Here is a 23,329-nt window from a genome sequence, read left to right on the forward strand (position 1 = left end):
TTTTTTTTTCATTTATTTTTTAGTTTAGATTTTACTTTGCAGTGACCGTGGAAAAATTTCACCCTGAGACCCTAATACATAGAAAAAATGTCCTTGAAACGTCTAACCATTTTCTTTTTTAACCCCAGCGCTACACAAACGACTCATTGTCTGACAAGTAACAATCTGTAACCGCAAACTCAGCTCCACCGCGGGCCTACAATAATTCCCCGTGGTAATACGAGTACAACACTGTGTTTTATTTTTGTCCAAAAAAACACTCCCGGTAATGAAGGACCAGCCATCGCTCATCCGGCGAGGATGCTGGGATGCACTGTCGCTGCGGTGTTTGTTTTTAATTTATATTATCTGCAAAGACAAGGGCAGGAAGCAGTCCTGGCTACCAGTCAAGGCTCCGACAACATTCTCCACTCCTCCTCCTCTTTCTCCTCAGCAGCAGCTGTGACTCAGGGAGTGTCTGAGCAGCTGCCCTCCAAGAGGAGGCACGGAGGATGGGAATGCTGGGGAGATGGGAGTGGTCCTTTGCGGCATCGAATATGATCCCCATGGTCGGTGACGAAGCACATTTTCCATTCTGCCACCGCAGTCACTATTTTTTTGTTTTTGGGAACGTTGTAATGCAGGTGCAGCTAGAAAACAAGGGCACGCGGTCAAACAAGACGGTCGGGATGTCGTTTGTGAGCCTCTCAGGGCCGTTTTTTTGTTTCGGTGCCAGGCTCCAGGGATGTAGCACAACCTGCTAAACGTTCCCCGATCCCTCTCTGCTTTGGAAGTCAGACTCTTGTATTTTTCTGATACAGCAATTGTTTATTTATTCATTTCTTTATTTAAGCAGCACTGGTTAGCGCCTCTGCTTCGCAGCAGGAAGAACTCCTGGTTGGATTCCACCAGGGCCTTTCTGTGTGGAGTTTGCAAGTTCTGCGTGGGTTTTCTTGGAAAAAAAAAAGGGAAAATCGCCCTATGTTGTGAATGAGAAAGTGAATGGTTACTTTTCTCTAAACGTGACCCTGTGATTGACCGGCAACCGGTCAAGTGTGAACCCTGCCTCTTGCCCGATGACAGCTGGGATAGGCTCCATCCTCTGCGACCCCTAGTGTTGGATAAGCAGTAGATAACAAATGAATAAATGAATTTTTATTTATTTTAGACAATGTTGTCGTGGATGTCACTGTAGCCTGCAACATGACTGAATAAAGCGGAACAATATTGTAAAATGATTTTGGTCTACCCCCAAAATGAGCCAAACTTACTGAAAGGAGTTACAAAGTTACAAATAATGATTTTTTTATGATATATTATAACATGGGGGGTGGGGGGGTGCGGCGGTTGGTGCCACCGTGGCACCTGTTCTGGGTCAGTTCTGAGCCATTCATGAAAAGAAAATATATTTTAGATTATTACCATATATATGTGGATGTAACATCATCGATCAATGTCGGATTTGTAATTTAATTAAATATTTGAATTAAAATGTTTACATTTGAGATCCTATTTGCCTTAAAATGTTGTCAAAAATAGGCAATAATATTCCTATATTAATCAAAATGGAGTACCAGTTAAAGACCCATCCATCTTTCTTTCTTTTAACCCGAGAATAGCAACGATGGGCAATTGGATGTCACACGTTTTGCATTTCAAAGAGTAACTTGGATTTAAATAGCTGATTTTGCCACAGACTGTCGCTGCGGCAGGATCCTGTTTCTCTTAACTTTGCACTTCCAAGTTGTACTGAAAAACAAAAGCCCCGCTGATTCAAAGAGCTATAATTTCCGCCCTGGGGGGGAAACAGCTGTCATACTGTTTCTTTTGTTGTTAGCAACCCAAAACTGTTTGCGGGGATCATCACTGAAAAGAAAAAAAAAAAAATCCCTTTTTTTTTTTTTTGAGAGACAGACAGGGACGACGTTACTCTGCATAGCGGGTTATATTTGTGTCCCTCGAGAAAAAAAATAGCACTGCGCAGAAGTGTGTGTGCAGGAGTGCTGAGCCATGCTGATGCTGATGCTGATGCTGATTCGACGTGTCATGCAGGGGCCACACCCTAGCGCCATTGCCATTTCCTTTCCATCACTTTTAGAGGACGTAGAGAGCAAGTGATTTTCCTCGCAGTCGCAGGACTGAGAGATTTAGGGAAAGAGGCGCCTAGTTGATCCCCCCCACCCCACCCTTCCACAGGGGCAGCTGCACTATAGCTGCTATTTAAGCTGGGTCACGTGACAACCAGATAAAGGCAGGTCTATGTGGATACCAGGCTGTATCCCGGCAACTCTGTTATCCATCCCGTAGCAACCGTTAAACCTTGGGAGGAGGGCTGGGGGGATGGGCATCTGTGCCTGCATGTCCCCTCATGTTTGACCCTGTTTGTCTGCAAAACTCTGGGAGCGAAATGCACGAATAAAACCGCATGAAAAATGAGCCATCGTCGCGGCTAAAGCTGTGAAGGCTTATCCTGGCGATGTACTCACCGGCCGACGATGGGTTCAGCTAGAAAACCGATAATTTTTGTATTTTGGAATGCGTGAATGTGAATGTGAAATGCAGGCAAATGGTGAGGAGCAAAGGCCGACGTTTGGTGGAGGAGGGGGTTTGACAGACTGCCTGTCCGCTGGCAGGTGTAAAGATGTCAATCGCATCTATTATTCATGGCATGAAAGACAGCCCGGACGTCAACATGCACACGATATGCATATGTAAAAATATTCAGCTTTGGCATACATGGTGCAAAATTGTAAAATATGAGCGGCAGATATGATGAGACAACATAATCTGCATGTCTGTTGAAAGAGCTACATCATTAAATCAAAAACTGTGTTTGTAAAGGTCTTTCGTGGCTCCCAGCCAAGCAGAAGAGAGATGGGTTTATTCCCAGCTTTTTTCAAAATCTAAACATATTGATCAGAGCTTCAAGTTGTCTTGTAATCCCAGATTTCAGTTTTGTGAACATCTTTTATAACTAGTTTAATGCCAATTTCTCATGGCTCATCCACCGATTTTGGAATAGTCTCATCCAAAGAACACATGGCGGATAAGCAATAAAGAAAATATTACTACTTGATACAATTGAAGTTAGGATTAGTGATGGGAAAACAAGAGATTACCAGCAATTATCAATTGATAAAAACAGTGAGTTCCATTTGGGGGCGTTGTCTTGGATATGATCTTTGTGTACCCAGCTTCATCCACCTGCGCCGTTAGCCTTTGTTATCGATATTATCATCCTGATCATTTGGATCAATGCATTTTTAATGTTCTGGGCGCCAGACGGAACCTAGCGTACTGAAATTACGCAGCATTTTTCCTCGGACATTGAGCAGAGCCATGCTTGCAGCACAATAACGGGTGGGGTCGGGGAGGCGGCCTGTGGAGAGACAGCTAAGACGGTCCAATCGGAACCCGGAAAGAGTTTTGAAACGTCACGTGACGAGAAGCTTGCCCAATAGCGGCGCAGCGGGTACCGGTGCCCGGGTTGCGTGGGGATAAATACCACCGTACCACTGCGTGCGCGCCATTATCTCTTACATCGACCCCATAACTGTCGAATTGTAAGATTTCATCAGGAGCCTCTTTAACCCTCTAGCTTGACTAAAACACAGCAAAATGGTAAGAATTTTTTATAAACTTTGATACGTAGTCATATAGGGATTATAGACCTACATGTTCCCGTCGGTTTTGAGGATGGGAGTTGGTTTGGTGATGATGGTGATGGTGATGGTGATACTGATGTGAAGAAATGTTAATGGGGAAATTGATGAGACGACAAAGAAAATGATGAAACACTACTAATATTGTTTTTTTTTTTTTTTAAAAACAGATTTTTTTTTTTAAATTAAAAGTGGCAAATTGTGGGGTTTTGTGATGATACGGCTGCGGCCAGCCCGTTCTGTGGCGGGCCAGCCCAACAAAAGAGCTTTTCAAAGGGGTGCGAAACGGACAGAAAAATGTCGGCCGTTGTCCAATAACCGATTATGCGGTATTTTAGATTCTCTCCCAGCCGTGACTAAGCCCCGGTCGTCCCTCGTGACAGTCACGGATCTGTCCGGTAACGTTTATTGAATGTCTGGAAGGAGGATGCGCAGGGGTTGCCCCCTTCTCCCCGCCCTGAATGCAACACACCCATCAAATCTCATACTCGCCGAGGGTATAAAAAGGGCATTAAACGCACCATCATGGCGCCGGCTGCAGTTAATATTAAAAAGCTCTTTGATTGGCAGGTTCTGATCTGATTGAATTATCCGACGGCCGTTACACGCGGACTCTTTTTGGTGTATTGGATCAGTAAAAATGGGGTCATCCGCCATCTGGCTGGTAAATAACGGAATCACACAGCGAGGACCCGGATTATAATCTCCGAGTCGGACTTGGATGACCCACACACACACACACACACACACACACACACACACACACACACGACGAGTGACGTCATGCTGCGCAAGCCCCCGGTCGTCCGTCTAGAAACTTCTGCGTCAGTCGCTTGTTGTCATAGAGATGCGGCGACAATCAGCCTCCCAACGGCGAGATTCTCGGCTAGACCCCAAAACATCGCGAGAATGTGTGGCATTCAGAGACCCCGGCAGCCTTTAGAGGTCCTGCGTGAAATACGATGCTCAAACCCCAAAGTATGGCCTGAACCCCTAGCCGTCAGCATACCAGAGAAGAAGGAAGAGAAAATTAGTTTGCCAAAGCTAAAAGCAGAGATTTGCCTGCTTCTAGAGGAGTTTTAACGGTGATAAATAGGCAATTTCATGAAAAGACTCTAAACAAATGGAACTGCAGAAGACCTGTTGCATAGAAACAAGGTAATATTTGTAAGCCAGTTAAAGTCGAAGCTGCTAAAGCAAACCAGACACTCTTTATTGCTACAAAAAATGTTGGTTCTCTGTGATTCTAGTAAGATGTTGCTTAGTAACCACTCCTTTGTTTCTCCACAGCGTGAGTGCATCTCCATCCACGTCGGCCAGGCTGGTGTCCAGATCGGCAATGCCTGCTGGGAGCTCTACTGTCTGGAGCACGGCATCCAGCCGGACGGGCAGATGCCCAGCGACAAGACAATTGGAGGAGGAGACGATTCCTTCAACACCTTCTTCAGTGAGACCGGAGCTGGAAAGCACGTCCCCAGGGCTGTCTTTGTGGACCTGGAGCCCACTGTGATCGGTGTGTGTCTTCACCTTGACTTGAACCCGCTGACGAAAAATCGGTAACAGTGGAAAAAACCCAACAATCTGATTCTCTTTTCTATTCAGATGAGGTCCGTACAGGAACCTACCGCCAGCTCTTCCACCCTGAACAGCTCATCACCGGCAAAGAGGATGCTGCCAACAACTACGCCCGCGGACACTACACCATTGGCAAAGAGATCATCGACCTGGTGCTGGATAGGATTCGCAAACTGGTGGGTAATTTAATGTGTAGCTATTTCATAATGACTTTGAGTTTTTTTTTCTATCTTGTCACATTTGGAGTCCTCTTCACTCCGACGGCATCTTGTCTCCGTCCTCAGGCCGACCAGTGCACGGGCCTCCAGGGTTTCCTGGTCTTCCACAGCTTCGGAGGCGGCACCGGCTCCGGTTTCACCTCCCTGCTGATGGAGCGTCTGTCCGTCGACTACGGCAAGAAGTCCAAGCTGGAGTTCTCCATCTACCCGGCTCCCCAGGTGTCCACCGCGGTGGTGGAGCCCTACAACTCCATCCTGACCACCCACACCACCCTGGAGCACTCCGACTGTGCCTTCATGGTGGACAATGAGGCCATCTATGACATCTGCCGTAGGAATCTTGACATTGAGCGTCCCACTTACACTAATCTGAATAGGCTGATCGGTCAGATCGTGTCCTCCATCACTGCCTCCCTCCGTTTCGACGGCGCCCTCAATGTGGATCTGACAGAGTTCCAGACCAACTTGGTGCCCTATCCCCGTATCCACTTCCCTCTGGCCACTTATGCCCCCGTCATCTCTGCTGAGAAGGCCTACCACGAGCAGCTCTCAGTTGCAGAGATCACTAACGCCTGCTTCGAGCCGGCCAATCAGATGGTGAAATGCGACCCCCGCCACGGCAAGTACATGGCCTGCTGCCTTCTGTACCGTGGTGACGTGGTGCCCAAAGATGTCAACGCTGCCATCGCCACCATCAAAACCAAGCGCACCATCCAGTTTGTGGACTGGTGTCCCACTGGTTTCAAGGTAGGCATCAACTACCAGCCTCCCACTGTGGTCCCCGGCGGAGACCTGGCCAAGGTCCAGAGGGCCGTGTGCATGTTGAGCAACACCACTGCTATCGCAGAGGCCTGGGCTCGTCTGGACCACAAGTTTGACCTGATGTACGCCAAGCGTGCATTCGTTCACTGGTACGTCGGTGAGGGAATGGAGGAGGGAGAGTTCTCCGAGGCCAGAGAGGACATGGCTGCTCTGGAGAAGGATTACGAAGAGGTTGGTGTCGACTCGGTTGAGGGTGAGGGAGAGGAAGAAGGAGAGGAGTATTAAAAGGCACTAGTTTACCAAATCATTACAGAGAGCAAGCTATGGATTTCTCACCCACCACATAACTTGAAACGGTTCATTCCAATAACTTCCGAAATACGTTCCAAACTGAAATATATCTTTGTCACGTTTCGGCTGAAAGTGTCAAGTTTTATTTGTTCCTAATAAACTCCTGTGATGTGAATATTTTTGTCCTGTATTTATTGTGTCCTACATAAATTTATGTCTGATCATTAGTCCTGAATAGTGTTATTCTAAAGTGAAATGTTTTTCTCTGCTAACATCTTGGTCGCAATTTATTATACAGTTGAGAATATTACATGATGGGGTGTTTGCTCCAATAAGGACATTAGATAAATTGTCAAATTAGAACTATGTCATTTAATATAACCACAGGATATATCAAAAGCTAGAATTGTTTAGACTGACTCACCAGTCTGTAGTGTGCACTTAACAGCTGTTTAAAACCTCACCTCAGATGGGCCAATGTCCCATTTTTAATAATTCCCTGCCATGTGAAGCACACTAAACTGTTTTTACCATCAGTCGAGAAATGTTGATAACGTAGATAGTTGTGATGCAGGCCAACATTAAAAAAAAAATACATAAAATGTACGTAAAATGCCCCAAAATAATTTTTGTAATTGTGTATTTTCAAAACCAGCCAATAATTTACATTTTTAGAATGTTTGAATTTGTTTTTGATGCAAGATTCTCAGATTTTACATTTCTTCATCACGTAAATTTTACAATTGTCTGACATGGACTGATTCAAAACTCCCTTGTGTTTCGGTATATTTTAGCATCCATAATCTCTAAATGCATTTATATGAACCAGATGTCTAATCCTCTTGCTACACAATCACCATTTTAGGATAGCATTTTTCACCTGCTCTCCTAGTGTGTTTCATATTGTATGTACATATGTATATAATCAACAGATATATTGAAGTTGCACTGTGGAGAGTCTGGATTTGGCCTTTTAAAGAGACATCACATTGCAATTCATTTAACCCAGATAATCTGGTGTCCCAGCTGTAATCCCAGGTCACAGGGCTCCTTAAAAACAGAATAGAGTGGACCTCGGTGGGGGGAGAGGGGGGACATTGTCATGAAAGGATGCTACTCTTAAAATCTACCACTCGAAAGCTTATAGACAACTGCATGCAAAATGTAGATTTGAAGACTGGTCTGCTAAAGAGATTACAACTCGGAGCAGAAAGATGTCACAAAAGGGGGTTGTGCAATCTATTCAGTAGACAACAGCCCAAATCATAAGAGGGCCGGTGTTCTGCCATGCTATACTGCAATCGGCAAATTATATATATTACATATTTTCTTAAGTTAGTGTCGCTGAAGATTTTCAATGGCATACTGTATGTTTAACCTTCTTTAAGAGATCTGGTCAATCGACTCCAGAGTAAACACTGCAATTAAAGATGTTGGTAAGAAACTACACTTCCAAAACACATTGCTTGGGGACCGAGGAAAGGCACAATAGGTGCAGTTCGAACATCCGACCAGTTGGGGGCGCTGCGGGCATCTCCGTTAGAGGAGTGAGTAAGCAGAAGGAGAGCAGCCCGCGTTTGATTGGAGGAAATATCACATCCACAAGGAGAGATGGCCGAAGTGATAGAGCTGCAGAAGCTGAAGGTTGGGGTTCTTTCTTTATTTGTTTTATGTTTTTTTCTCTCACCCGGTGCGTGTGTTGCAACGAAACGTGTTGTAGTAATTGCTAGTTTAGCACGAAGCGGCGCCGGCCGCGGTGAATCAACGAAAACTCTCTCGCTGGAGGGGAACCTCGAGCGCCGGCGCGTGCTCGAGTTTTTCTTTGAACCACTCGGCTAACCCAACGGTCTGCTACCGCGTCCGGCTACATTTCATCGACACTTTAAGATAGATAACTGGTATTTATGTTATTTTAACGCATGGGATTAACTGTTAAACTCCGTTAATTTGTCGCGGGTTCGCGGAACCGCGTCTTCCGGTTCAGTGGAGATAAAGTGCGTTTGACCTCCGTCGGTCCGGTGGGACGGGCTAGCAAAGCATTCCAGGAAAACTGCGCACATCCTTGAAAAGCAAATAAAGGTAGTGTGTCGTTTAGGGTTTCCCTTAAAAGCCGTCCTTAGATTAAAATCATCAAAAAATAATAACCAGAAACAGCGATTACCGCAATTTCTCCCTGTCTCTCTCTCTCTCTCTCTCTCTCACACACACACATATATATATACACATACATGGACGTGTGTGTAAACATTTACATGATAGGTGAGGTGAAACGTATGCTAGCTACAACTCCTAAAAGTGATGTATACAGACAGAAAAAAGAAGACAGTTATTTGGATGTAGGTCTTAGACATTAGCACATCGTAATGTACTTCCCCCTCAAATTTACTTGTGCAGCAAAGTCAATATTTGCAGTGTGATGTTGAGACCTATAGGAATGGCATATTAAAACAAATACACAAATGGAAAAATGTATATCCAAATCTCAATGCCGCTTTCTGTCCAGAGGTCAGAACTGGAGATAGTCTTGTGACATGAGAAAGTCACCTTTAACATCAGTCATGTTTTCCCCTATACTTCTAAAATTGTATGCATGTATTGCAGCTGCTTGTCGTTCGGATACAGATTGGGTATCACATAGCAGCACTTTTGTATTTTCCTAAATATTCGGTGGCCTTCATATGTGTGTTCCAGCAGATATTTTTTAATGGTATTCTCTTGACCTGAAAGCAGACCTGAAACGCTTCCCCTATCTTAAAGTAAACGTTGAAAATCATTGACCCTAACTCTGTGTAAACAGAAGCAATGACACAGCCACCCAGTCAAAAAGTTGACGTCCTAGTCAAAGAAGTTCAGTCCAAAAAATTTGATTTGCCTTTGAATTTGTTGGTTTGGGTGTTTCCCATAGCTCGCTGAGCTGAGGCAAGAATGTGAGGCCCGAGGTCTTGACACCAAGGGAAACAAGGGGGAGCTCATCGCTCGACTACAGGCCTATCTCGAGGAACACGGTGAGGCCTCAATGCTCCTTTTTTACAGAGCATAAGAAATGTAAACAATGAGTAGCATACCCATGAAGATTCCTAAGGTCCTGTAGCTAGAACACCAATAATAATTTATCCACTTCCTGTTTCTTTAACTACCAAATTATTCTTGCAAAGGTTGCCAGACATGAATATGATTGTGTTTTAAGTCATTTTTAACATTTCAGATATCAAGTGTTTTTGCCTAGTCATAATGAGTCTGGGACAAGGTTGATTTTAAAATTTTGCATTTTCCATTTTGAAATGAAATATTGTCTTATAAACCTGACCCTGCACCTCTGTCTGATCCTTCCATGTTGGTAAATTCCCATTCTGTGTCGTCCATACAACAGAGGAAGATGTTGATGTGGATGATGTACTGGCTGAAGACACAGAGGTAGAGTCACTGTCAGTCTTGTGGTCAAACCTGTTTGTTTTTTCTCTCTTCAAAGGACCTGAAAAAATAATTAAATTTCTCTAACTGTAAGCATTTAGTGCCATTTTGTTATGGTAATTTTCTTGCAGTGGATTAAACATGACCACTCATTTACTCCTAGAAATTTCCCATGTATTTGAAGATCATTACATAAATTTGCTTTTCTGATTGTCCTCATACTTATTAAATTAGGTTTAGAATTGTCTTAAACAAAGATGCCCGGACCACCCTTTTTCTTTTTTTCAAACTAAGCATCTGTGTTTGAATGTAGATATAAGGAAACAATCCTCAATAGTCTTGCAGCAATACATTTTATATAGTTAACAAAAGTTTCCTTTTTCATTGTAGGATTTTCCCAAAGTTGAAAGCGTCAGCAAAGTAAAAGATTCTGAATCAGCTGAAGTTGAGCTGTAAGTATTTCTTTTACCTTCTTCATGAAATTCCAGTAACAATACACAGACCACAGTACTGCAGATATATAGACAACATTTTGGTACCCCCTGTCAACAAACCAAAAATTTGACACAAGGCAGCTCATTTCACTCTAGATTGCCTTGATGGTCTTGAAATTCATTGTACCCTGCACAGATTCAAGACGCCTTGTGAAAAGCAGCTTCAACATAACAGAGCCCTCAATGTTTCACAGAAGGGACCGTGTACCTTTCTTGCCTTGCCAAAAAGCTCCAGTTTTGTCTCATCAGTCAAAAGGATGTTCTGCCATAACCTTTGTGTCTTGTCAATGTGCACTGTGACAAATTCCAGTCTTGGTTTTAATGATTTCCTTTCCACATCGGTGTCTTCCTTGGCTCAAACAGTGACAGATGGTGCGATCTGGCACTGATCTGACCTTGGAGTTTACTTTCAATTTCTATCAATGTTGTTTTGGACTCTTTTGGTATTTGTGTTTATATTAATATGTGTATTTGTGTTTTCCTGTCAGAGTTCCTGAAAAGAAGTTGGTGAAAATTACTCCTCCGTCGTCTGCCAGTGAAGTACGCATTTCATGATTTAATCCCATGTGATTTGAGAGGATGTGTATAATTCTACATAAGCACAGCATTTGATTTTCACCCCCCTCTGTTAAAAAAAAATCACTCGATGAAAGTTTTTTACTCAGCATGTATGTTGAGAATTTAAATCTCAAATTGTTTTTTTAATCTCTTACTGAGTAGATGCTGCAGAAACGAGCTGAGCGGTTCAACTTGCCACCATCCGCTGAGGGGAAGAAGGCCATGCGCGCAGCAAGGTAAGATTTCATCCAAAACATAACCTTGCCACATTTTCTTATGACTGTGTGAATTTGCTTTTTCTGCACTCCCCTTACTCTGTTTTTTAAGATGTGTGTCACTTAAGTTCAAGTGTAATCTGTTGATTTGGGAAGAATAAGTTCTGTATATATGTCCTGCGGTACCATCTCCTTCAAAGCGCAATTTGCCCTATTGCTAAATATTTAGTGTAAACATTAGAGCTGAATCAGAAATAAAAATCTGCCTGACAGGCGTTACATGTGAATTGCAAATAGAAATTTGGTTGAAATGCAGATTGACTGATAATGAGCAAAATGTCAGTCAGAACAAATTAAAATGGTGCATTTTGTATATAGTTTACATTTGAATGCCTGGAAGACTCATGTTCATGACAATCTGACCCTTAGTAACAAATTGGTACTGTTGTCTGCTATCTGTATGATTCAACCCCTGAATATCACTGGTGTCTGGACGGGTGCTTCACAGGAATGCAGATCCAATAAACTGATCCAATTTTAGCATACAAAATATCCTCCTTCACAAACATCACTTGTGATACGGGCATCTGCAAAAGACCTGATATTCAATTTGGACTAAATGCAAGGGGTATCACAATTAATGTCATCGTCATTTCTGACAATTTTCTCATGGACAGGTTTGGTTTACCTGTTGATACTTCAAGTCCATCTCCAGGTCAGTAACCCCACGCCATCCACTCATAAGTGCACCCTATATGTTCCCCATCAGTTGCATTACTTGCTGTTTAACACACCTCCTAATCCTGCTGTCTCCCCTGCAGGTCTTGTTGCGAACAGCAAAACATCGGTAAGTGAAGCTGAAAAGCTTTGGCAATGTGAGTTATTCGATCACAAATAGGAGGTGGTTTCCAATCTAATCTCATCTCTATGTCTGCTGAAGGTGAATGTGGACCAGCTGAAGAAGAGAGCAGAGAGATTCGGCATGAACGTTTCATCAATTTCACAAAAGGTAAATTACTAAGCTTTCCTTTTTTCCGTCATCTTGGCAACAAATGCAAACCTCACATTCACAGCATCCACGTAAAAAAGTAATTGCCGGTCGAGCCCCTCAATTTTGATCCTCTCATTTCTAATCTGTAAAATGTGATGAGTAAACTTAGACATGGATTGTGAAAATGTTGACCTTTGTTTTTGCAGTGATCTCACAGTATTTGAATTGTCAATAGCAAAAATGTGTCAGAATATACATTTGGGGGTTGGGGTTTCGGTAATCCCTTTCTCCTATTTGTAGTGTAGGTTAATTTATGTCAAACAAATTAAGAAGGAAAAATGTATGCTGTGTATAACCCATTTTCATAAAAAAATCTAAGCTACCTATTAATATTGGCTATGATTGAGGGTAGTTAAAACGACTAAAACTCCTATCCTTCCTCTTTTGATTAGTTGGCTTCATATGATTAAAATAACAATTATTGAAAATATCAATACGTATCTTTAATTGTTGGAGTCGTTGGGGTTTCCACTGTAATAGTATCAGAAGAGGGTGAAGGATGATTTGGTTGCTGAAAAAACTAATTCATATATTTTCCCATAATTCTTTTGCTTTTCACAGTCTCACACCCAGAACTGCTTTCATCAGTCGCACTCTGAAAATTTCACTTAATAATTGAGCTTCTTTCCTTCCCTTGTCAGAGTCCTCAGATGACACTCGTGTCTGAATTCAGCACACGCAGTCGTTTGAAATATTCCCATTAAACTCTTTTTAATAGTCCTTTGGCTCTGGGGTGTTTTTTTAAAGCAATTCTGTCATGTTTTCCAGATGGAGGAGGATGAAAAGCTGAAAAAAAGAAAGGAGCGGTTTGGGATCTTGACAAGTGGAGGAACAGCTGGTGCGGCCGATGTAGAGGTGCTTCCTTTTTCTGTTGTTTCAACTCAGCTGACAGTAGTGGTTTGCTCTGTTTTTGAATTTTTGAACAGGCTGTGCATTTATGTTTGTTTTTTTTCCTCTTACAGGCAAAGAAAATGAAGCGTGCTGAAAGATTTGGGATAGTGTAAATAATATTTTCATAGTTTTTTTTTTCTTCCCACTTTGGTAGTGTTTTCCACCAGTGATCACAAAAGGGGATTAATTGTAATTGTGATTAATATGAGTCCCGTTAATCGAGAAGATACTTTAATACAAAGATGCAGTTGAGTTAGAGCATTTAGAATGATGTGGTTAAAAAAAAGATCCTGAACCAAAAACCTTTGGACATATTAAAATCAAAAGATTTCTGAATCTTTTTGTCAGCCAATGGTTTTCAGAAAAATCTTTTTCTTTTTTTTGCATTTCACATAACAGTTAGTCACCCGTGTATGGAACATGTAACCAATCCTTTTTTCCCCCTTCCTGGTAATTGTACAGAATCCATCTCTTAAAGGTAACTGAAGGCAGTGTGGTTTACTTCTCCATCAACTGCTATTAAGCTGGAGTACCAGTTAATTAAGGTGCAGGATGTTGTTTTTTTCCAGCAAACAAGCTGCGAAGTTGCTAAACCCACTTTAAATGAAATTTATTGGTTGATGTTTTTTTTTTGTTTGGCGTTCATACTTAAAAACAGACTGTCCACTGCTCTGATAAAACACTTGTCAAGCAAATGAGAAAAGAAACTACTGCAGCAGCTATATGGACACTGGCAAACATCTTCTACCAATATAATCACAAGGAAAATTACCGATTTGGGCCGGGGAACTGAAGAATGTGTAATATGTTAAAGACGGTAAACAGAAAATACAAGTAGGTCTGGAATATGTGGATAGCGGAAGGAATTCTTATCAACTCATGGAGGTAGAGATGTTAACTTTCAAAGTTTTCATTGTAATGTTGTGTCTCGCCAGTGTTCATTTTTTGTATCCAACTGTTCTTGTTTTTTCCGGTGAGCTACTGTTTTCTCCTTTTAATTGGTTCTGTACTTCACCTTTGTCCATTTTTTTAAAATAAATTGACTGTCAATTTTTGATATAAGCTTTGAAGCGTTTGTCTCCATGGGTGCTTCCTGATGTGCATTAATGTAGATTTAAAAAAAACAAACAGTTTTTTGCAAAAATCAATGGTCATAAATCCTGCAGGACCAGAAATGACAAACCCTGTAAAGCTGTGCCATCCTGTTGTCGATTGAAACAAAAGCTGCACACTGAATGTGTGCTACAAGAAAAGCAATAATGTGCTGTTCAAGATCAAAAAGTGTCTTCTCCTGCATCCAAAGATAATACTTCAGCATTTTTTCTGGGCCATAAATAAAGCAAAGCATTGGTTTCGCTTGTTTACAGTATTTACAGGTGATCTGCCTTCCAGGCGGGTCAAAACCAGTATGCTTCATTAGCCCCAAAAAGATCACATTAATCAAAAGTCGCAAATGGGAAACAAAGCAGTTTTAGGCAAAGTCGTGCCCGTAAGTTTAAGCTGAGCTGCTTTTTTTGTACTCGAAAGGGCTTTTTGTGGGCCTTTTTTGTACTTAAACTTTTTTAGCGTGCCACCTTTTCAAAAATGTAGTCAATGCTTTATTGGCTCCCATGCTTTCCAAAGAAAGACACTTTTATTTATTTTCTGAAAATGTTCAAGCCGAAATACTTTATTAATCCTGGAGGAAATTCATGTGATCCAAGGTACCCAATACAGAAAGAAATTAGATGAGATGAACAGAGATAAAGATCAAATAAAAACTGCCAGGTTTTGAGGTAAAGAAGTTACAAGAGCAGAATACGATGAAATAAGGCACTCACAGACATAAACCCATGCAAAGCAGTAGGGCCCAGACAATATCCTTGGTCAAGGACTGAATAGACTGCAAAGAGTGAAAGGATGTCTTCACAGACATCTTTAACACCTTGTTGGAGCAAGCCATTGTCCCATCATGTTTCAAAGCTGCCACCATCATACTGGCTCCAAAGAAATCATCTCAACCCTGCTTCAACGACTGCTGCCATCCATCATCATAAAGTGCTTTGAACGGCTAAAACAGCAAATCCACCTTGGACTTCTTCCAGTTTGTGTACCGAGCCAGACATTCCACAGATGATGCGATCTGATCTACCCTCCCCGGCCCTCACTTACCTGGACAAAAAAGACTTGCGAATGCTGTTCATGGACATCAGTTGAGCATTCAACTCCATTATACCTCATCTGCAAACTGGACAAGCTGCCTGCTAGACTCCCTAAGCCAGAGACCACAAGCGGTACTTGTCGGCAACAACACCTCGAGTACAGGAGCTCCACAAGGCTGCATAATCAGTTCTTCCCCCACAACTGCACAACGGTCTACAGCGCCAACCACATTGTTAAGTTTGTGGACAGCACAACTCTGGTGGATCTCATCACTGAGGGCGAACCAGACACACTACAGGTCAGAGGTAGACAAAGGAGATTGTTGTCCCTCCCAACACCTGCCACTGACCATCAATGGTGGAGAGAGTGAACAGTACAAAATTCCTTGGGGTGCATATCAGTGAGGACTTCTCCTGGACCAACAACACTACATCACTGGTTAAGAAAGCCCAGCAATGGCTCTACTTCCTGCACAAACTGAAGTGGGCAAGTGCCTCACCACCCATCATGACCGCATAGTGAATACAGCCAGAAAAATCATCGGTGCTCCTTTTCCCCTCCCTGCAAGATCTGTTAAGCCTTCTGCCCTCTGGGAAGAGGAAAGGGAGCGTCTGTTCCTGCACCACCAGACCCACCAACAGCTTCATACACCAGGCCGTCAGGATGCTGAAGTCTCTCCCTTTTCTACTGGTGTACTGTACTGCACGCCAGGATTTCTCTGATTTGTTTCTAGACTTATTTCAGATAACAGTGACATTTGGTAACGCACCTCGATAGAATCGGTCCACTCCTGAATGACCTCCTGTGATTGGCAAGGAGAAGGTGTAATAATAACATTATTGATATAACGTCTGCAAAATTGAGAGTCGAGCTTGAAATGCATTTTCTATGTATAATGATAATCACAAATGAATTGGAACATCACTTGTCAAATAACCATGATAATTTTATTGACTTGTTTATGCAGAGACAGGCCATCATATCAGGTGTTTTGGGAAAATTCATACAAGAGCAAGTGATGACGTAAACGAGTTTTTGCTGCCACCTGCTGGTGAGAGAGGGAACTTCCGTGACGTAGCTCCTTGCTGTGACGTAGGTTCCTGTGACGCGCAGGAATTTTAAACTATCCCCCTTCTCAGTGATGGCGGCTTCGTTTCGTTCTCTCCCTGCAAGCTGTAATAACAAATGGTGCTACACACGACAACAGATCGACAACAACCCATCTCGGCGAGCTGGACTTGATCCCGACAAGGAGTTGTCCTACAGGCAACAGGCGGCGAACCTGCTCCAGGACATGGGACAGCGGCTCAATGTGTATCTTTTGTCGGGGGACGTTTGGCGTCTCATGTAGCAACATTAGCTTGTTATCAATCGAAGTTTAGCCTCTCGTGAAGCCGGCTCGGCGGCGAGCGTTGTTGTTGCTCGTTTTTTTGTTCCTTTCGATGACCTTTCGTTTTCTGTTATATCTCCGAATCATTTCATTCGGAGCTTTGCGAGGCTTTGTGTTCATAATAGGTCGTCGACCGCGACGTAGTCGGCTAAACCGGGGCCGGGAAGGCCTCTGTGGTCGGCGGGCCTTCAGATCGTTAGCATTAGCCTTACAGCTTATAATGTCACACGGTTTTATAGATGAAACTCAGCTGAGGCACTTGTTTGGTTTAAGAAACTTTTGTGGTTTTGTACCTTTCTTGTTCGCATTCTGTGCGTTTATGTTGGACTAGGACGGCTTTGTGTTGTTCAAATGTTACCGCTTCCGGCGAAACTCATGCTGATACTGCCATGGCAAACTTTGTTTACCCCAGTAACATAAGCCTGTTTCCAAGATTTGTGCTTTCCTACGTGCATTTTTATTACGATTATAATACAAGTATATGAGCTCACTTAACCTTTGTATCTACTCTATTGCTCCGAACGTTGTTTAGTGTTTTCCTTTATAACCTGGTGTTAGATCCCAGCTTACAATCAATACAGCCATTGTGTACATGCATCGATTTTACATGGTACAGTCCTTCACCAGATTTCACAGAAACGTGAGTAACATTTTTTGACAGAGATAACATTTCTTCCAGATGTCCACTCAAATCGATCATCGGTACACAATAACTTTTGCTTTTACTGTTATCAGGTCATCGCTCCTGCTGCTCTCTTCCTTGCCGCAAAGGTTGAGGAGCAACCCCGAAAGTTGGAACATGTGATCAAGGTGGCCCACGCCTGTCTAAATCCTCAGGAGCCTTCGCCAGATGTGCGCAGTGATGTAAGTTTCCCAGCCCTTGTGTGGATAACCTCCACGTTGATCTTGATTGCTACAAAATCTGCAGCAAATCTTTTGGCTGTAGACATTTGTAAACCGCCCGTTAAGCCGCAACCGTTTCTTTTTCTCTATTCTCTGCATGACAGTTTACTTTTTCTTAGATTTTTATTATTGGCTCACTGCTACAGATCCTGTTTTTTGGAGTTACTCTTGAACACAACTAAGAAAGTCATTGTGTTTTTTTTTCCTGCTTTGACTAAGATCTAAATGGTTCTTGAGGGGTTTGTTTTGAATTGAATCTCATCTGCTCAACTCAGACTGCTTTTAGCATGGGTTGGGAACAAAAGTGGTAACGCGTCCCGGTGTCAGTGTAGCTGTCTGTTTATCCGGGCTGCTTGATGTGTAGTAGTTGTAAAACAAGGGGCATTTGCTCTTGCTGAGTGTCTTTAAGGTCTATGATCTTTTAGTTGCACATAATCAAGTAAGAGCAAGACTTGATTCCAGATCTGGTGGCCAAATGTTTAACTTGTTCAGTTGCTCTTGTTTCACAACGGACAAAGGCCTCCCAGTGAGTAACGTGCCTGTCCTCTCAACTTCAGGCCTACCTGCAACAAGCCCAAGACCTGGTCATTCTTGAGAGCATAATACTCCAGACCTTGGGTAAGTTGGGAAGGAAGAACCGGGTCCCTTGATTTCCCCCCCCAAAAGTCACGTGATCCTGAGAAACTGTGCTAACTTGTTTGATTTAATTTCCACAGAAATTCCACGTGCAATAAGCGGCACTGCAAAGAGGCAACCACGTTTCATACTCACACCTGCTTTTTCTTACCACTTTTGCTTTCGTTAAATCCTTAAATTTCTGCATTTTCTTTTTTTCCCCCGACATGATTCAACCCATCTGCTGTTAGGAGTGTGGTGTTTCGACGAATCGTCATGGATTACATTTCACATTGCATCAGTCTGCGTATTCCTTCTCATGTGTTGAACTATGAAGAAAAATGCATCAGCTTTATAATGTTTAAACAAAGTTCAACTGCTTCGAAATGGTGAAAGTCGGGATGAAGGCAAAATGTTTCGTTTGCTTTTTCAGATAACGTTTTTGAATGCTTCACAGTTACAAGGATATTTCGGGAAGACACGGAAAATCCAATTACTTTGACCCCAGCCAATGGTTTTAGTTAACATTTGGCTCCTTTTCTGATTTTCAGGGACTTTCCCAATTGTTTACTGCTGAGTGGGAACACATGTGAATAGTGTGAGCTTGTCATTTATTTTCTCATCTCCCTTTTGTTGCAGCTTTTGAAATCACTATTGATCATCCGCACACTCATGTTGTCAAGTGCACCCAGCTGGTCAGAGGTGAGCATCTGAAGAGTTTTGTGTTTTACATGGAAAACACTGTGGCTATCTCTCTCCTATTATAAAGTTGAGCATCAAAATGTTTCTGGTTTTAAGTAGGTTTTTTTGTTATATTGTTGTTCCAGCGAGCAAGGACTTGGCCCAGACTTCTTATTTTATGGCCACCAACAGGTATATTTGCCCTTTGAAGGAAAAAAAATAAGATACAAAATGTTTAATTTTTTAAATCGTCACAGTGGTTAGTTTTTTTTAAATGCATTTCTTGAACCAAACTCAATATACTGATTTTTCTATTTTGTTTCTACTTCTTGTGTGTTTTTGTTTATTTGCGTTCCTGGCCCTTACGCTGCAACGTAGTCTCCACCTGACCACGTTCTGCCTGCAGTACAGCCCACCCGTCGTGGCCTGTGTGTGCATCCATCTCGCCTGCAAATGGTCCAACTGGGAGATCCCCGTGTCTACTGACGGCAAACACTGGTGGGAGTATGTTGATCCCACTGTAACCCTGGAGCTGCTGGACGGTACGTCATATGACTCAACTTCGATTGGTTCCGTATGCAAAATCGGACACGAGGAATGAAAAAGGGCCAGATTTTCTTTTGCCGATGACTTTCTACTCTCTACCCAGAACTTACACATGAGTTCCTGCAGATTCTGGAGAAAACGCCCAGTCGTTTGAAGCGGATTCGCAATTGGAAGGTTTGGATGTTTTTTTTTTACTTTTTTGCCTTTGTTGCCCTGTTGTGTCAGAGCCAAACAAAGAACGTTATCACAAAGCAGGTCGGGTCAGTTGGAGAGGTAAATTCAAGGTCAGCCCGCACACCCTGCACACCACCCCGTTTTCCTTTGACTTATTCAACATTGTCGTGGCTTCCAGGCAGGAGGTCAAACACCAAAGGTCAAGCCAAAGGTCCAGGAGGAGGGCGACCAGAGAGACACCATGATGAGCATGATCTCAATGGCCTCATCAGAGAGCACTGTTGCTGGCCTGATGAGTCTTTCGGCTCCTCCATCTGCTTCATCTTCCTCGTCCACGAGCGACAGGGAAAGGAGTACGCCTGGCAGCGCCCAAACCTGGAGTGGTAAAAGTCAGGGGGGCTCTGAGCAACAACAGCCGCCGCAGCAACCCAACCACGAGGTCCACACGCCGGCGAAGGTGTCCCTAAGTGAATACCGTGCCAAGAATGCCGACGTCCTCGCTGCCCAGAAAAGGAAGCTGGAGAACATGGAAGCCAGTGTGAAGAGGGACTACGCCAATGCCGCCCAGGCGCTCATCGGCCAGCAGCAGAGAAAAGAGAAACCACAGCATCATCACCAGCAGTCCAGCTCCTCCTCTGACATGTCCAACCCGTCTCCCATCATTCTGAAAATCCCCCTGGAGAAGGAGCGGCATGATCGGAGCTCGTTGAAAATGAGGTTTCCCATAGCTGGCGGAGGAGGCAGCGGGCACAGTGGAGGTGCCCGCGGGCAGGATCAGGATATAAAGGTCAGAATACGAGTGCCTGAGAAGCAAAGGGGGAGTTCGGGAGAGGAGGGAAAAAACAGGGACAAACACAGGGAACGGTCAAATCACCATCACCACCACCACCACTATTCCTCCTCTAGCAGTGCCTCGCTTTCCTCTTCACATAAACACTCGTCCAGTTCCAGTGGAGTATTAGGAAGCACTAAAAAAGTCCCCAGCGACTCCTCCCGAACGAGTTCTTCGTCATCCTCAGCCTCACGAAAGAGGACACACTCCCAAGATCCCACAGCAGGGTCTCACCCTCCCTCTAAAGTCAGCAAGTCCTCCCGAAACCCCTACCAGCTACCGTCCCTGTCTTCCTCTTCCGGGCCAACGTTGGGGCACGGTCCCGACATCCTGCCTGTCCTAGGCCTGCCCCACCACCAAGGGGGCTATTCGCACTCCAAGGGGGAAAAGACAGACACAAATGGACACGGCGCGACAGGTGGAGGCCAGTCGAATGAGTACCAGGACACTTTTGAAATGTTAAACTCGCTGCTGAGCGCACAGGGGGTCCAGCCATCCCAGCCGTCCATGTTTGACTACAGATCCCAATACGGGGACTACCGTTACACCGGTGGCTCCAGGGTGGGCAACCCCAGGCCCCCGCCACTGCCGTCAGAACCACCGCCCCCACTGCCACCATTACCCAAATGAGTTCCTCTTCACGTGTCATGTAGATACTATTGACAACTTGTTACATTAAGTATTGTAAAATGACTTTTTTTTTTTAAAACAAACTCTTACTTTTTATAGGCTTCACTATTACAGCAGAAAAGTGTGCTGTAGGACAAAGGAGTTTTTTTTTAACTTTTTTTTTTAAACTGACCAAATGAGGGGCAATAATAGGTTTGGAACGCTTGCAAAAAGTGAGAAATTGTAAGTAGGAAAGTGTAGATACTATTTTTGGCTATTCTTAAATGAAATGTGATGGCAGGGCCTGGTCTGTTTCCCATCAGCTACACTGAAGAAGTCCTTTTGGAAACATCACCTACCAATCAGGTTATCTAACTGATTGTCTTTTTATAGCCTTTTGTAGTACATTATTTATTAATTGACTGCTTTTAAAATGTATTCCCATCTTTTTTTTTTTTATTACCACGGGTGGTCGGGATGCATCAGTCTGACAAAGCATCTGCAAGGCTGTCTTCAAGTTCTTTTTCTCCTTGATTATTTTTTTTCATAGCCGTAACCTAAAAAAAAAAAAAAGAAAAGAAAAATTAGGTGTTCAACCCTCAACCCGGCCCCAGTAATGCCTCTTTGGTTTCTTGCATTTTGCGGTGAGCTTATTAAAAAGATTGTACGATGTTTAAAACATGGAATATTTTTTACATTTTTGTTACAAAAATGGCCAAAAAAAACAAGATGTAAATTATCGCAACCTGTATTTTGTTTCTAGATTTTGAGTGTTGCAGTCATTGTTTTAAATGGTTGTAAAATATTTTCAGCTCTCTGGTAATTACACTAAAGAATGATGTTCATAAGAGGAGATACATGTAAGGGTTGTAGATTTAAATAGTTGAGACATATCTTACTGGTATGTTCACAATGAAGGAATTACCATTTCAAAAACAAAAAAAATATATATATACTTTTTAGGGTTATTTTCCTTTCAGGTCATTCGTCAATGTCAGTTTCCTCAGGCAGGCGGGTCGCTTTTGTGTGATCCTAGCTACACGCAAATTTGAAATAGGCAGCCCACTGGAATACACATTTTTACTTTGGCGGTGGCATCATTTAAAATAGGCCCATTTTAAATTCACACGATTGCAGGTGCTATCTTTGTGGTGATCATACCAAGTACAATATAAAGAGAAAGTATTCACTGTACACATTATCACATGCTAATCAAAGACAACATGTCTGTCATTTTGGATCTTTCTTTTATGCATTTCCCTCTTGAGGGTTTTTTTCAAAGTGTAAATGTCAGTGGTCATGCGCTGGTTTGATTTGAATCATGTTAAAGTTGTCAGTATGCATTGTATCTTCAACTAATGTGATGAGTTTTCAGCTTAACGTTATTAATAATCAACCCAGGTTTCCTCAAAAATGTTTGCATGTGTTTTCCCGGGTGTGCAAACCGTATACAGCAAGCAGGTTAGACTCTATCTCCATGACAGGATCTTGAGCATGAAGTGTAATACTGTAATTAATTTGAATTCATGTTTAAAATGTGTGTGCGTGAGCAAAATTGTGGAAAACTATCTGTTGGAAAGAGAATCTGGTATCATCTGTACATTTGACTCATTTTAAGCTTTATATGGTTTTGATTGTATAGTATTACTGCTCCTAACCTGCTCTATTTTCTGTTTTATTATCAAGTCATTTCTTTCAGGCGGTTCACAGGAATGCAGTACAACAAATCAGCCATACAACTGAAAATATTTTTAGTTCCCTTGATACATGGGGAAACTCACAGAAAGTGCAGCTTTTTGCTCAGGCACCAGAGGTTCTAGTCATTATTCATTCAACTCTTGGTTGGAATGGAAAAAGTAAATGCACTGAATATTTATCTTGGTAGGTTTTCCTACAGTGCAATTGACCAGGTTAAATTTTGAATGCTCAGACAATTAGAAATAGAGCTGAGGTATCATTGCCATTTTAAAAACTTACTTGGACAAATCTTCCAGTTTTTAGTATTATCATTATGCTGTGAGAAAGTCTTGCAGATGGATACACATTTCAAAATAAACCCACTTCTGAAAAGATAATGGAAGTTATTCATGCAACCTAACAATGCAAAATCACATAGTTTCAATAAGTCTTTCATGTCTTGGTGTTTTTAGTGACACTCAGGTCTGGAAATGAAATGTTTTGGGGTTTTTCAGTTACACAATTACATGTGAACACTGTTCTTTTTATATAATGTGGTTGCTTTATTCCCAATTAAAGTCAATAAATTCTTAAAGAACTCTTCATGTCATCATGCTTTCATAAACTTTCCTTGCAACTGCAGTATTGTGGGT

At 42.7% G+C, this 23,329-nt stretch overlaps 3 protein-coding genes across 5 annotated transcripts; all 3 read left to right on the plus strand.

Moving 5' to 3' along the window:
* The first annotated feature begins 3,470 nt into the window (after window positions 1–3,470).
* Window positions 3,471–6,662, plus strand: LOC147227172 (tubulin alpha-1A chain). Of its 2 annotated transcripts, XM_086159859.1 has the most exons (4): window positions 3,471–3,600; window positions 4,932–5,154; window positions 5,244–5,392; window positions 5,501–6,662. In XM_086159859.1, the coding sequence occupies exons 1-4, from the start codon at window positions 3,598–3,600 to the stop codon at window positions 6,479–6,481; spliced, it is 1,356 nt and encodes a 451-aa protein (XP_086015985.1). In that variant the 5' UTR covers window positions 3,471–3,597; the 3' UTR covers window positions 6,482–6,662. The 2 variants fall into 2 exon arrangements, with proteins under 2 accessions (XP_086015985.1, XP_086015984.1); XM_086159858.1 differs by having other exon boundaries at window positions 5,244–6,662.
* Window positions 6,663–8,058: 1,396 nt separating this feature from the next.
* On the plus strand, window positions 8,059–14,162 carry sarnp (SAP domain containing ribonucleoprotein). Its single transcript, XM_086159860.1, has 11 exons — window positions 8,059–8,131; window positions 9,393–9,492; window positions 9,858–9,901; window positions 10,289–10,350; window positions 10,881–10,932; window positions 11,113–11,186; window positions 11,843–11,880; window positions 11,987–12,012; window positions 12,106–12,174; window positions 12,985–13,071; window positions 13,179–14,162. The coding sequence occupies exons 1-11, from the start codon at window positions 8,099–8,101 to the stop codon at window positions 13,218–13,220; spliced, it is 627 nt and encodes a 208-aa protein (XP_086015986.1). The 5' UTR covers window positions 8,059–8,098; the 3' UTR covers window positions 13,221–14,162.
* A 2,224-nt stretch (window positions 14,163–16,386) lies between these two features.
* ccnt1 (cyclin T1) lies at window positions 16,387–23,271 on the plus strand. Of its 2 annotated transcripts, none has more exons than XM_086159308.1 (9): window positions 16,387–16,563; window positions 17,198–17,279; window positions 17,375–17,503; window positions 18,100–18,160; window positions 18,797–18,859; window positions 18,985–19,030; window positions 19,217–19,380; window positions 19,488–19,558; window positions 19,737–23,271. In XM_086159308.1, the coding sequence occupies exons 1-9, from the start codon at window positions 16,391–16,393 to the stop codon at window positions 21,018–21,020; spliced, it is 2,073 nt and encodes a 690-aa protein (XP_086015434.1). In that variant the 5' UTR covers window positions 16,387–16,390; the 3' UTR covers window positions 21,021–23,271. The 2 variants fall into 2 exon arrangements, with proteins under 2 accessions (XP_086015434.1, XP_086015433.1); XM_086159307.1 differs by having other exon boundaries at window positions 18,797–18,858; window positions 18,975–19,030.
* Window positions 23,272–23,329: the final 58 nt, after the last annotated feature.

The sequence above is a fragment of the Fistularia commersonii genome, chromosome 14, assembly GCF_037954325.1.
Source record: "Fistularia commersonii isolate RoL2024-O1a breed Wild chromosome 14, RoL_Fcom_v1.0, whole genome shotgun sequence".
Taxonomy (NCBI): Eukaryota; Metazoa; Chordata; class Actinopteri; order Syngnathiformes; family Fistulariidae; genus Fistularia; species Fistularia commersonii.

Bases quoted from the DNA above. Each gene is read 5' to 3' on its own strand.
- LOC147227172 (XM_086159858.1), top strand. The intron at 5,155-5,243 runs GTGTGTGTCTTC...TTTTCTATTCAG, and splicing joins CCTGGAGCCCACTGTGATCG to ATGAGGTCCGTACAGGAACC.
- sarnp (XM_086159860.1), top strand. From the start codon at position 8,099: ATGGCCGAAGTGATAGAGCTGCAGAAGCTGAAG. The intron at 8,132-9,392 runs GTTGGGGTTCTT...TGTTTCCCATAG, and splicing joins TAGAGCTGCAGAAGCTGAAG to CTCGCTGAGCTGAGGCAAGA. The intron at 9,902-10,288 runs GTAGAGTCACTG...TTTTCATTGTAG, and splicing joins TACTGGCTGAAGACACAGAG to GATTTTCCCAAAGTTGAAAG.
- ccnt1 (XM_086159307.1), top strand. From the start codon at position 16,391: ATGGCGGCTTCGTTTCGTTCTCTCCCTGCAAGCTGTAATAACAAATGG. The intron at 18,161-18,796 runs GTAAGTTGGGAA...CTTTTGTTGCAG, and splicing joins CATAATACTCCAGACCTTGG to CTTTTGAAATCACTATTGAT. The intron at 19,381-19,487 runs GTACGTCATATG...CTCTCTACCCAG, and splicing joins AACCCTGGAGCTGCTGGACG to AACTTACACATGAGTTCCTG.